The sequence below is a fragment of the Antrostomus carolinensis genome, unplaced genomic scaffold, assembly GCF_000700745.2.
Source record: "Antrostomus carolinensis isolate BGI_N321 unplaced genomic scaffold, ASM70074v2 scaffold243, whole genome shotgun sequence".
Lineage (NCBI taxonomy): Eukaryota > Metazoa > Chordata > Aves > Caprimulgiformes > Caprimulgidae > Antrostomus > Antrostomus carolinensis.
Genome location: NW_010302943.1, coordinates 1 through 13,901, shown reverse-complemented (window position 1 = coordinate 13,901; position 13,901 = coordinate 1). Strand labels below are relative to the sequence as shown.

General features: G+C 36.7%; 1 protein-coding gene across 1 annotated transcript in view; it reads right to left on the bottom strand.

Annotated features, from left to right (window-relative positions):
* LOC104521800 (muscarinic acetylcholine receptor M3) overlaps positions 1 to 12,786 on the bottom strand; it is a 126,650-nt gene extending 113,864 nt beyond the window's left edge. Inside the window, exon 1 of the mRNA XM_010163912.1 lies at positions 12,689 to 12,786. Coding sequence (XP_010162214.1) covers positions 12,689 to 12,786 — 98 coding nt within the window. The remainder of the gene's footprint in view (positions 1 to 12,688) is intronic.
* Between the last annotated feature and the right edge of the window lie 1,115 nt (positions 12,787 to 13,901).

Here is a 13,901-nt window from a genome sequence, read left to right as displayed (position 1 = left end):
CTGAGATGGGTTTGCACGCATAAAAGGACTGATTTTTGCTTGGTTTTTTCTGATGAAAAATAGATAAGGTGGACTATCCTGACCACCCCGGTTTTCATACATCTGCACAGATGTGAGAAATGAAAGAATGTACAGCTTTTCCCAGAGTGCAATACTGTTGCTGCTGCTACTCAGCTCCCTGTAAATGGGGCAGAAAAATCCTGGGTTCATGTCCCTCCCAGTGGCACAAAGCTCAGAAATCATGGGCTTTTCCTCTCTAGCCCAGTCCTCACTTTAAAATGAGTTTACAGCCATTACCAACATGTAGTAAGTTTGGTATTCTGGGTCAGGAAACTCTCAGAAATAGGTTATTTTTTCTAAAAAAAATAATGTCAAGCTTCTTGTTGAAATTTTAACCTCCTTTAGGTACTTCCAGAGACCTACAACCTAATTACTCCTTCACACAATTTTCATGAAGAAAAATTGCTATTACACCTGTCTAAGCAATTTGTACTCTCCTTTTTTTTCTTACATACATGATTATATTTAATTAATGAATAGTAAAGATCTGGCTGTTAGTTGTCATGTGCTTTCCATCCACATCAGCAATCACATTAAGGTTGAAAACATAAAAATCTACATGTATAGTTCACTAACGGTCAGATCACTAAAAAGAGCTGGAAAGGAAGCAGTACTGAAACCAAAACATTGAACTATCACTTATTCTATCTGCCTTTATGTGGGAAAATCTTTGATATTTTTCTGAAAATTGATGCAACTGGATAAGTTCACAGAAACAATTCATTCCTAGATGCAATAAGTCACTATTTAGGTTATTTATATCATGCTATATAGAAAATTCAGAATCCATGAAAACAAACAAGCAAACAGATATATACGTACACAAATACATAGATAAGAAAAGGAATCCCTTTGGCTTTATCTGCAGTGAACTTTCTAAGTCTGAGAACTTTTCTAATATAAGAGACACATTTTGGGATATTTGCACCAGAAATTGAACTGGAAAATCCAAACTTTATTATTATTTATGCCACAGGTATCTTAAATGAAAAAAAGTCTGAGAAAGAAGAAATTAACTAAGAAGAGTTTGCATTTTTCTCAAATACCTGAAAAGCAATCGTCTTGGTTCTAGTCTAATATGTAAGAGATATATCCCTACATTTTGGGACCCTTACACCAGAAACTGAACTGGAAAAACAAAGCTTTATTACTATTTATGCCACAAGTATCCTAAATGAAAAAGAACTGAGCAAAAAGAAACAAACTAAGAATAGTTTGCATTTTTCTCAAATACCTGAAACACAATCTTCTTGGTTCCTGCACTGAAATAATGGAGACTCCTCAATACCTCGTGGAGATACAGTCAGTTTGTATAAAATTCTTTAAAGCAATTATTTAGAGGGATTTATAGCCAGAGAAAGTAGCTTTGAGATCTAATCACTAAGGTAGAAAAGCCTAGACTCCCTGGAAGCAGAGTCTTAAATTTTGGCAGGCTCACCTCATCCTTTCATCTTTCAGAAGTAGATTAAATTCTGTGTAGCTTAGCATACAGGGGTCCTCCACAGGACTTTTAAAAGATGAAGTCCTACTCCTCTAAGCATTGTTAAATATAACATATTTTCTCCCTGCCCCGCCCCACCCCTCGCCCTTAGAAATAAATCCTAGAAACTCAAAATCTTTTTTCTAAAGATATTTCTGTTTTCCAGGCAGCTCCCTATCTTGTTGTCTTGAAAGTATTGAAGCTTTATTTACTTGATTCTCTATTTTAGTACAAGACATTTTAGACATTTTCTTGTAGAATTCCTCTGCTCTGCAGTAGCATTAGGAGAAATCAGTGCCTGGAAGAATAGAGGCATTTCTTCCCAGTTCCAGATTTGCTCTTTTAATTTCTTTAAATTGCCAAAACCTAGTCAGACTCATTGAAACCATTGAAATAACATGTAAAACTATCTTTAAAGAAAGGAAGAAACCTCAGCAAATATCCCACTGATTACTGACTCTCTCCAACAAGTCCCTACATGTACTGAGAAACAGTCTGAGCAAATTAACTACAGTAGTTACTACAGAGCTTGAGTTTAAATTTTTAGAGCTAAAGGTGTTGATACATATTACAAGTAGTAATGATTGTTCATGTTTGCACTAGGGATCTAATTTAGGCATTTAGTGACATCTAATGCATTACGCAACCCTATATATTTTTGGTAGCTGCTTGGATCAGTTTGTCCCAAAGGCCTCTTCAGCAATCACAGATAACAAAAAAATTGCTAATAGAACCCCTGTTAATACAAAACATGTTTGCTAGAGAAAAAGGGATGTATGGATTGGTAGTCTTAGGTTTCTGAGTTCTTCCCAATTAAAAAGAAGAGTAATAAGAAAATAGATTTGTCAGTACTTTAAATCTTTATTAATCCTGGCTGGGTTTTATGCATATAATCCAAATAGTCCCAGAAAGACAGATGCATAAAGATAATAGCTAATTATAATTAGTCAACCTTGGCTGCTATTTAGAGGAAAAGGGATCACTAGGAATGGATGTAGTATAAAGAAAGTAGAAATGCAGCTCATCAAAGAGATACTGTCTTGAGCAAACAGAAGATCAGAAACTTAAGTTGACATCCTCTCCCTCAGATGAATTAGGTAATACCAAGGTATACAATGCAACTTATTTTCCATGGACAGAGAAATAAAACAATATACTACCTCACATATGAAAAAAGACTGACACAAAACACCCATTGTTTCTTTCCTCGGGGACCATTAAGTACACCTAGTTCTTATTAACCATGCAATGTCCACTAATGTTTCTGAAGGGAAGATATACTTTTAAAAATTATTCAGAGTAACAGAGCCTGAAGATGTGGCTCAGTACTTTTGAAAACAGACATTATATCCATTTAATACAAACGTCACTGATGAGTTGTGTATTAAAATGTTGCTTCTCAAGTTTTCTTTTACAAGTCAGTTAAGCTGGTAAATGCCAGCTGATGAGCAGCCCAGTACATGCTTCTCAGCCCTCTTGAGTCTCGAACTGTTCAAAACCCTTTGCACAGTCACACCGGGACTGCAATAACCTTAGACGAAGTGGTACAGGAGAGAGTGGTGCCTGGAGCTCCCCTGACAATCAGAAATGAGTGTGAAAAGTCCTCTCCTGCAAGCTGTGTTGCCTGCAGCTCTGTCACCTACTGATTACATAGGAAATGGTCAATGACTGCACACAAGAATTTAAGACCCTGATCATCAGACATCGTGGATGTTGCAGAGCAGTGGAAAAATCCTATGAGGCTAATGCTAAAAAGTGAGCACAAAGACAAACTGAAACAAATCTCAAAAATGCTTGGGCAGGTTGCCGGTTACAAATAGAAGCAGAGGGCATTTGGGTTACTGAGTCTGAGTCCTTGTCACCATGCCACAGAAAGCTCTGATCTTGGTTATACAACTTCTCTATTGATCTTTCCCAAGTGCTACAATACCTTGTCTTAGGCTGCAGTGTGACACTGCAAATTTGTTGTGCCATTGTTGAAAATACTTTTCACTTCACTTTAAGATGAGCATCAAAGCAACAACGTTTTTAATTAAATGAATGAATGAATTTATTTATTCTGATAAAAGTTTGAAATTGAAGAATCATAGTGAATCATTCATTTTACACCTAGGACACAGTCTTTCATGAGCTCCATTCCTTCCTCCTTGTCTGTCAACACAGTTAACCTCTTAATATAAATTAACATAAGGGATGGAATATCTTCCATAGAAAAACACAGAGGCACACTATTAGTTTCTTCTTTTCTATTAATCACTAGGATGAGATTTATGAGCCCACCAACAGTGTAATTACAGGTTGCAGTGATTGTGATTCTAACTCTTCTCTCATGCAGACTGTCTCAGTGCATGGTGCAAGCCCAAATTAGGACCTGGTTAATGTGATGAGCTTCAGTCAAAGTCACCTATTCAAAATCCTCACTGAACAAACAGAGATTTTTAAATGCTTTGAACATCGAGGAACCTTTTTTTTGTCACATGCAAACAGCTGTATTAAGTTAGATATAAATCAATAAAGGGGCTAATGTTGAGAGTCGCTATGCCTTAGGGAATCAGCTCTTGGCACCTTACTTGGTAGGATCAGCTCTGCAATAGTATCCCAATAAAATGCAGGCATTTTTCAGAAGATTTGCACTAGCATGAAAACATAAGCTTTGTAATTCACCCAGCACCAGGCAAATCAGCAATGACCATCTTGCTAGAGCTGACTGTGAACCCCTGTAGCTTGCATGCACAAGTAATACACTGTGCCCAAGAACTGAATACAAAGCTCAGTTTTATAATCACTTATTCTTCTGATGTCTAAAATGGAAAAATATTGAAAAATTCCAGGGAAAAAGTACAAATGTGGCTTCTTTGTTTGGATCATTTCCTTTCCTCCTACATTATCTGCTTCAAAGCAAGAGTGATTACTCACTGCAGCTGGACTGACACCTCCACTCTTATACCTTTTATTACTTGTATTTTGATAGCAGCCACGAACACATCAGACACAATACATTCCCCAGAAAACTCATAGGCTGAATAAGAAAACAAAAGAGAGATGGCTAACATCTACATAAATGCAGTACATTTTAAATTACATACGCGTGTTAAAAACATTTTCATACATTTAAGTAACTTAACACATCCTGAAGCATACTTGACCTTAGTACTGCAATTTTTCATTTTCACCTGCTCACCACAGTGTTCAAAGTAATAATAATTAAAAAAAGAATATTATTTTGAAGGGATATCTCAAGACAGCACTATAGCATCATGAGACAATATGAAAGACACAAATGTGAGACGAGATCATCATTCAGAGTGATGTAACTAGAAAAACAGACCAGGCAAAGCGTTATCATACCTATAGAAGGTTGAAAATATTTTGTAATTAAAATTTTGGACATTTGGAATGAAAAGGTTTTCTTTTCCACATCTGAAAGCTAATTTTACTTATAAATTACGCTGAAACAACAGATTTGGTGGACTTGCAACTATGTTATCCTATGACTCCTCTTTCGAATAAAACACATGAATCTAGTGCCTTGCTGTCATTCAGAGCATGGCTGGGTGGCAGCTCTGTGCGTATGAATACAGAGCACATGATAAAGTGCACAACTAGTCAAAAGGACAAATGTCCGAATTCAGAACAAAGCTTCTGAGGGCATTTTAAAGCCTTGCAGTTCCTTCTTAAAGGAAACTCCAGTTACCTCACAGTTTTAGCTATATACCTCTATGACAACTACATATAGAAATTTCAGCACAATTCTAAAATTTTATCACTATCATAATGACTAAAAGTTCCTCCTTAAGTCCTTGCACGTGAGGAGTTACAAGAAGAACGTGACCGTGACCTCATGTACTGTGAGTCTGGAAATAAGCAGGCAATGCGAGGCGGACACAGCTGCAGCAAGACCCAGGGAAGGGGACAGAGGGACTGCTGCTCTCCCACTCCCCCTGCCCAGTGTTTGCTACCAACTTGAATTTATCCAAGGACTTTTGTTTCTTTGTTATGATCAAGCAGTCAGATCTGAGAGTAGGACCTGAACTACCTTAGCATGTTGAGTTTTAGTTGGCGATACAAGTATACATTTACTTACACAACACTTTCAGATTTTTAATGAGGGACTACCTTTTCATTTAGCCTACCACAAACCATTCCAGCCACAGAGCTAAACAAAATACGTGGTGACATATGCATATACATTTATTAAAATAATAAAATTATTCTCTATTAACTTTAAAGTTGGTGGAAATGTATAGGATACAAAAAAGCAAAAAATAGTAATTAATCATGGTTTAATTTAATTGCATAATGAAAACTATTTTTTAATAAATTTCATAGAATCATAGAATAGTTCAGGTTGGAAGGGACCTTTAAAAGTCATTTAGTCCAACCCCCCTGCAGTGGGAAGAGACATCTTCAACTAGATCTGCTTGCTCAGAGCCCCATCCAGCCTGACCTTGAATGTCTTCAGGGACGGGACTTCTACTGCCTCTCTAGGCAACCTGTTCCAGTGTTTCACCAGTCTCACTGTATTTTTTTTTCCTTATATCTAGTCTAAATGTACACTCTTTGAGTTTAAAACTTTTACCCCTGGTCCTATCACTACAGGCCCTGCTAAAAGGTTTGTCCCCATCTTTCTTATAGACCTCCTTTAAGTATTGAAAGGCTGCACCAAGGTCTCCCTGGAGCCTTCTCTTCTCCAGGCTGAACAACCCCAACTCTTTCAGCCTTTCTTCATAGGAGAGGTGTTCCACCCCCCTGATCATTTTTGTGCTTCTCCTTTAGACTCACTCCAACAGGTCAATGCCTGTCTTATGTTGAGGGCTCCAGAGCTGGACTCCAGGTCAGGTCTCAGGTGAGTGGAGTAGAGGGGCAGATTCACCTCCCTTGACCTGCTGGCCACGCTGCTTTTGATGAAGCTCAAGATACAGCTGTCCTTTTGGGCTGCCAGCAAACATTACCAGCTCATTTCCAGCTTTTCATCCACCAGTACCCTCAATTTGGAGAAACTTAAAAGCCATTCTTAAAAACTCAGATCAATTCCTACTTGCCACAGTACAGTAAATTTGGTATTTCATTACACAGTTCATTACCTCTACTATTTAATCACATGGCGATCATTTATGGTAGGAACAAAGGCTAGTTTTAAAGCACAGACAAATAATACTGGAGAAAAAAAAATGTATCTTATAAAGCAGAAAGAAAAAAGAAAGGTTTTTGAAGGATATACAATGAAATTGTAAACTTATTTAAGCCTTAATGAAAATCTTAGAAAATATACCAAAGAAGTAATTTCTTTAGACTTTTGTGACTCTTGCTTTTTTCATAAAACTTTTAGGTTCTGAGTCAATAGAAAATACGTCTAAGCTTTGATATTTTATACTAGTTTTTCCCCCCTCAAAGTTTACTCAGTCTTACATGAAACTCTTAGGCCAACAAAGTTTTTATTCAATCCAGTGTCAGTTTTAATTAGTATTGCCATTTGAAAGTGGTTTTTTTTAAAAAAAAAACCCCAAAAACCAAAACCCCAAAAAATTATAAATTAGAGGAAAATTTGTGCATGGCTTCTTTCTTTTTTCTATTTCAATATTGTTAATATTTAGGTGTAAGGATTTATTTTCCCATGGGAATGAATATTCTTAATAACTTGAGATTCATTTATATGAAACACAAAGCTTGTTTTAGACCTTAAATGAGGATTGATTTGAAGTTAGTGGCTGGTTTAAGGCTGACTCTAAAATGGGAATAAGTATTGCATATGGGAGTGCCCTGCTTCTATTATGCAACTTATTTCAGCTTCTGTAAGCTTATATGTGCCTAGACTCTTTCTACAGATACCCATGTTGCAAAGCTCTCAGTATTAGAGAAGCTCAGCACTACAGATTTACTGCCTTCCATGTTGTTAAGAGCAATAACCTGATTTAGTTCAGCCTGTATGGTCTTCTGTCACGAGGTAAAAAAGGAAGGTAGAATAAATCACAGTTATATAGTTCACTGAGGTTTTCCAATATTTTCCTAATCATCCTCTCCTGGAAGTCACATTATCTTCATATGACTTAAAATGAAATATCCTTCCAGGTTCCCATATGAAACTGAATAGGCATGAATTAGGCAAAAATAGGCAAGAAAAGAAAATAAACCATATGTATACCAGCAAAGCACACATACACACATGCACAAACTGTATGATCTTAAACATGTAGATACACACACATGCATATTTGTGTGCACATATGTACATACAGCATCTCCTCTCTGCCTCCAAGTTACATTTATAAGGTAGGGAGACTAATAGATTCCTTTGCTTGTGCTGCAGCCCCTGCTCAACAATTACCCCTGCAAGCACTCTGGAAGACGCAAGGTGCATGGTTTGGATGAGCAGACTCTAAAATATTCCAACAAAAGAAAGCCTCACATTCTGTGGTTGCATTGCAAAACTTCAGGCTGGTTGAGAGTCTCAGTTGCAGTATGAGTTTGATTAAGTTGGACATGCGCAAGACAGTGATGGTAATCTTCTGTCATACACTGATGCTCAGAGGGTGAGTCACCAGGAATAAAGCAGTGAGAAATGAAGGAAGATGGGCAAATAAAACTATATTGATCTACTGAACAGAAGGGCTTGGAACACAAACTGGGAAAGAATTACTTCTGTTATAATTACAATACTTTTAATTATATATATTCAATGAAAAATAAACTATTAGAAAGAGAGTAAAATACTTCCAATTAACGGAAGGAATGTAATGTTCAAACTTAAATGAAGTATTTTTCCCTTGAGGGTTTTACTGTACTATTTTATTTAGCTTAATGTAATTTAAATTATAAACAGAATGGTTTTGGAAGCCCCCAGAGGAATGTATTTTATTTATAATGTATTTCCTTTGAAGTGGCTATGGATATCATGCCCTTCCTGAAGTCTGTATCTCACATACCACCTACTGCTGCAAACCAGTCAGTCCTCACAAGTTAAATATGATCAGTCTGGTAAAGTACGTGACAAGAAAACTCAAGATTTTTTTTTAAATGCCAAAGGAAATAGAAATTTGTAATTCCAAAAATTAATAGTCTTCCCTTCAAAAAAAGGTATTGAAAGATCCTTGTTGATAGAAGTTATGTTTTTTCATGGGGAATGGAATTCAGTCATAATCACTCCACTTGAGTTTTTAATGCATGTAATGAAAGAATAATTGTATATACTATACTCTAGAGGGGCTTTCAGCTGAGAGTAATTATATTTTGTATACTTATATTTAAATACGTAAATATTTCCATCTTTCATTTAAATCACAAATCCTTAAAAAAATTAATTCTAGTAAAAAAGGTGCACTTTCTTTCAGGATGCAAATTACAAATGACTGGTGTATGTCAACTTTTTTCTTCCAAGTAACTAAATAATCTATTTATGAACAAATAATTAACTATGAAGGAATAAATTGAACCCCAGTCTATGCGCTGCTCTCACCATCAATAGCTACTGCATAGATTCCATTAAATAACTAGAGACTAAGAGGAAATTGTCTCTAGAAAATTAATTTGCATAGAATGGTCCCACAAGCAGGGACACTTTCCACTAGACCAGGTTGCTCAAAGCCTTATCCAGCCTGGCCTTAAATACTTCCAGGGAGGGGGCATCCACAACTTCCTTGGACAACCTGTTCCAGTGTCTGACCACCCTCACAGGAAAGAATTTTTCTCGTATCTAATCTAAATTGACCGTCCTCCAGTTTAAAGCCATTACCCCTTGTTCTATCACTACCTGCCCTGGTAAAAAGTCCCTCACCAGCCTTACTGTAGGCCCATTTCAGGTACTGGAAGGCTGCTATAAGGTCTCCCCGGAGCCTTCTCTTCTCCAGGCTGAACAGCCCCAAATCTTTCAGCCTCTCTTCATAAGAGACATGCTCCAGCCCTCGGATCATCGTAGTGGCCCCCCTCTGGACTTGCTCCATGAATTTTGTCCATTAATCATCTTTTTAAAGCATAGTAGTACTCTGTCCTCATGGATGAATCATTAACTCATCATGCCAGCCATAGATATATAATGATCTAAGTTGTGATGGTTCTCCTAAAATAATGTCAAGCCAAGTCACTTCAAAGGGACGAAGCAAGTAAGCACTGTAAGATTTGGCTGATTGCGTAACTGCTTACAGCATGAACTCATGACAGCAATAGGCACGAATTACATATGCTTGGAAATCGATTTTCTTTTTGTCAAAGCTACTTTACTGCTCTAACCTACTACCAAAATTTGAAAATAAATAAAAATACAAGTTCTCATTAGTTTTGGATTAAAAGCTTGAATCATTTTTCAAGGGATGATGTGTAGGAGTAAATATTTCTGTGTCACTACTCTATAAAATAAATATCAGTACTCTGGAGTTAAACTTCAGATTAATTTAGAAGATTTTATCAATACCAGAAAGTTCCAGGTAGATATTTAAATGCAGAAGAAAAATTTTAATCACATTTATGACTATATGAAACAAATATGAATGGAATTTTACACATTACTTTTTTTTTTTTTTTAAATAATAAACACAAATATACTGCTGTTCAAACCTTGTAAGACAAGACGTTACCTCTGGCTCTTCTTAGATCAGACTTTATCTAGTTCACACTTGAAAGTTAAACCAATTGTGTTAGAATTTGCACTTTTTATTAGAGAGCTGACCTGTACAACAACCTTTGCAGACATCTATACTTTGCTAAAACCTACTAAAGCACAAGCATTATTTCTGTTAAATGATAAATGCTTGCCATAGTGACCATTACCCTTGCATTTGGGGCAAGATTTTAAGATTCTGACATGCCAAACAGCCTAGCTAATGTACCTTTGCTGAGCAAAGTGATGCTGCTCCTCTTGACTAATGTAATGTGTTCAGATGAACTGACAAATTCTGTTTTATGTGCTGCACATTTGTGGGTAGTAAAGCACATTATTTTGTTATTTCTTTATACATATAATCACTTAAGAGGTAGCATAACAGCATAGTGTAAATCTAAAGCAATCCATTATATTCCTTTACATTAATGGCTTTGTTGTTGTTATTTTAGTATCAGGAAAAAAGATACTAATTTCTCGCTTTCTGAAAACTTTGTTACTATATTTCTTGTAGATGGATCAGATGGTTTGGTGTTTTAACAGTTTATTTTTTGCTAACTGTTTCCCCACTGCCACATCAGAGTCTAAGTGACAAATAATACACGTTTATACAGGGAGAAAGATGTAGACTGTAACAAAATTTGCAGAAATTAATTATATCAATTCAGGTATTTTCTTTGTTACTTTCCTTTTAGGCTAAAACTAAATACAGTTAATTTCCAGTTACTTCGGGGTACTCTGAATTTTGGCACCAATTAAATAATTTCCTGCTCATGAACAGTTGTGCCACCAATACCTACAGAAAAGGCATTCTTCACAGACTTGATACCCTCTCTGGCACAATAAATGCCTTTCGGAATTGCTTTCCTGCCCATCAGTTACAACTGGGGAAGATTTTGGATACTCACAACAGAGAAGATGAATCTCTCCTCCAATCTAGAGCTAGCAACCTATTTATGAACTGTGACAATTTAAATTTAACTACTAAACCAGAAAATGTATATGTTCTCAGTATTTTATTCATAGAAAAGCTGCCAAAAAAACCCCCAAACAAACCAAAACAAAACCAAAAAACCCCAAACACACAACCTTCCACTTTACACAACATACCTAGAAAAAGATCTAAGTAAAGCTGGAATATGGTCAACACAACATGAAAGGCAAAACCTGCTGTAATTGAACATGGCCAGCTGTGTGCAAGATACCACATCCTAATTTAGGGATATGAAAGCAGGTGTAAGCTTCATTTCAGGATTCATCTGAAATACCTGTTGTTAGCATTGAAGCCATAAAGATTAAGGCAGTATGCTTCGAAAATGCTTTCCTGTGACAACTTGTTTAGAAGCTTTCTCCAGATAGAACTGAGTGACTGAAATCTCAAGACACTCCAGAAACAATCACAACAGTCAGTGCCACAGTCCCTAAAGCAAGTATATGGGGAGAGATGTTTTCTGTGTAAGCAGAATGTGTCAGCATGTGTAAATACAGGCCCTCTGAACAACTGCTACATATCCATGCTTACAGTTAATTTCCAAAAAATTAAAAATGCAATCCAAGGTGAAAGTTTTAGAGAAATTTGTAAGGAATGTAAAACACCAACTATAACATAGACATAAATGCTGCAGCCTACCAATTCATGTAAATTGTTTTAAATGCCACTGCAACTGAGACATAAAACAGCGTAACATAGAAGGGAGAAAGCAGTCAAGTGATAATGAATGCTGGCAATTTAATCGGAACAATTTAAGTTTTTGCATAGGTTTACTCTCGCAGAGGGAAATGACTGGCTGCAACTAAACTCAGCCAGCATATCAGAACCAGAAGGGAAAACACACTGTTCAAGAAACTGAATTTAACTTCTTGGATTCGCACCTCTGCTATAGCAAAACTAAATTATTCCGCGGAGAATCTTGGAGGTGGACTATTGGCTACTTTTTTAATTATGTCTGAAACTCATAGAAAGCTTGAAGGTTTGTGCAGAAGCTCAAGATGATCAACAGGAATAATCTGAAGGTATCCTTCTCCTGATTACCAATACCATGATACTGCTCTACTCTTCGTAAGACAAGCATAGAGGTTCATTCATGTAAACCTGTTCAGCCTAGCTCTTACCCTGGCTAGCTCTCATTCTACGAGCTGTGCAGTTGTAATAACAAGAAACTCAAGGTTTGCCAACTGCTTGAGAATTTATTCAATTTCTCTGCTGAATTTTGTGCCCGAGCTGAAATTTGCACCACTGCAGCTGGTCTTAAAGTTAGCTCAGCTATGCCTACAGAAATGATAGGCATCACAGTGTTCCCAGCACTCACAATTACTTAAAATAGATGTGGCAAGGAGACCAAGCACATTGTGACATATGAGTACAGTTAAGTGTATGTTGATGATAAAATGCATTGCAAAGTTGGAGGGTCTTAATAAATGATTTTGTAGTCCATAAATTCCAAAATACCCTGACTTTGTAAAGTGAGCACTATTGCCAAAAATAATCTGTTTCCTGATATGTTGAATACATGGAAAGATATAATGTGAATATATATGTTTCTTTGAATTTTACCTACATGGTCCAGTGAGGAACATCAAAGCGGCTAGTTGGATCAGGCACTGTGCAGTTCTGTGAACTCCTCTTTTGGAAACAAATCTGGTAGTGTGTCAGCATATAGGCTGTGAAGAGAAAAAAAGATGGAAGAAAAATTATTAAAATAGAATATGGACATATTGGGGAGGCATGTACACATATGGCAAAAGGCTTCCTTTAGACCAAGAGAAGACAAAACCTGCTAATACTCTCTATTGCTAAATAATATGTATTTTTTTTTCTTTTCCTTTTTAAAAAAAAATCTTAGAGACCTAGCTGAAAATAGAACAACCCAAGCGTGCATGTATCACACAGATCTACAGCAGTGGAAATAAGATGGTACTGACAAACCTTCGGGCTGCTCATGCCTACCCCCAAAGGGCTATGTATGATCACAGTATTTTCAGATGATTTTTCAAACCCAGAGACCAAATTGGAGTGAAGATAACAGTTTTTCTAAGACAGCACAAGTAAGTCTCCAGCTGAGTCAGAAAGGGAGCTTGGCTGTCTTGTGCCTGGAAATTGGCACCTCTGGGCATAGAGAGAGATGGGATGTTGAGCACACCCAGACCCTGGGAGCAGCTTGATACAGGGGCAGAACTAAGAACTGGGTTCTCCTTTTCTTCCCTAAATTGTGCAGTGTCTCATGCTAACTAATTTAGAAAGCTAGTTTGGAATCCTAATTTTCATATAAAAACGTAAAAAGCTAGAAAAATAAAATCCTTAATACATTCCATACGTTATATTTTCATCTGCATTTAATATAATATTTCTTTTAAAAGATGACACAACTACAAAGGAAGGAAAAATATGAGTGTTTAAAGCCTAAACCACACACTTTTCTCTGCAAAAAATTCCTTAAGTCAGTAGCGTAGGAGAAGGATTAGACACTGAATACCATGTTCCATTTCATTATATATCATTAGTGCCAAGTGGAACCATGTGCCATTATTATCCCATTTATTGCATGCCATTACAGCCTAAGGCTTCAAGACCTCCTTGAATAATTTAAACACAGAAGAGTGAGTCTGAATCAACAGATGCTCCACACGTTTTCTCAATGTCTCAGCCTTTTCCATCATGGCAAGGAATTTCATTCCCAGGTGTTATAAAAAGGAGGTAGCAGAACAGAGAGAGAACACACTGGCTATGCTGAATGATCAGTTTCTGGGGGAAAACAAACAAACAAACAAAAA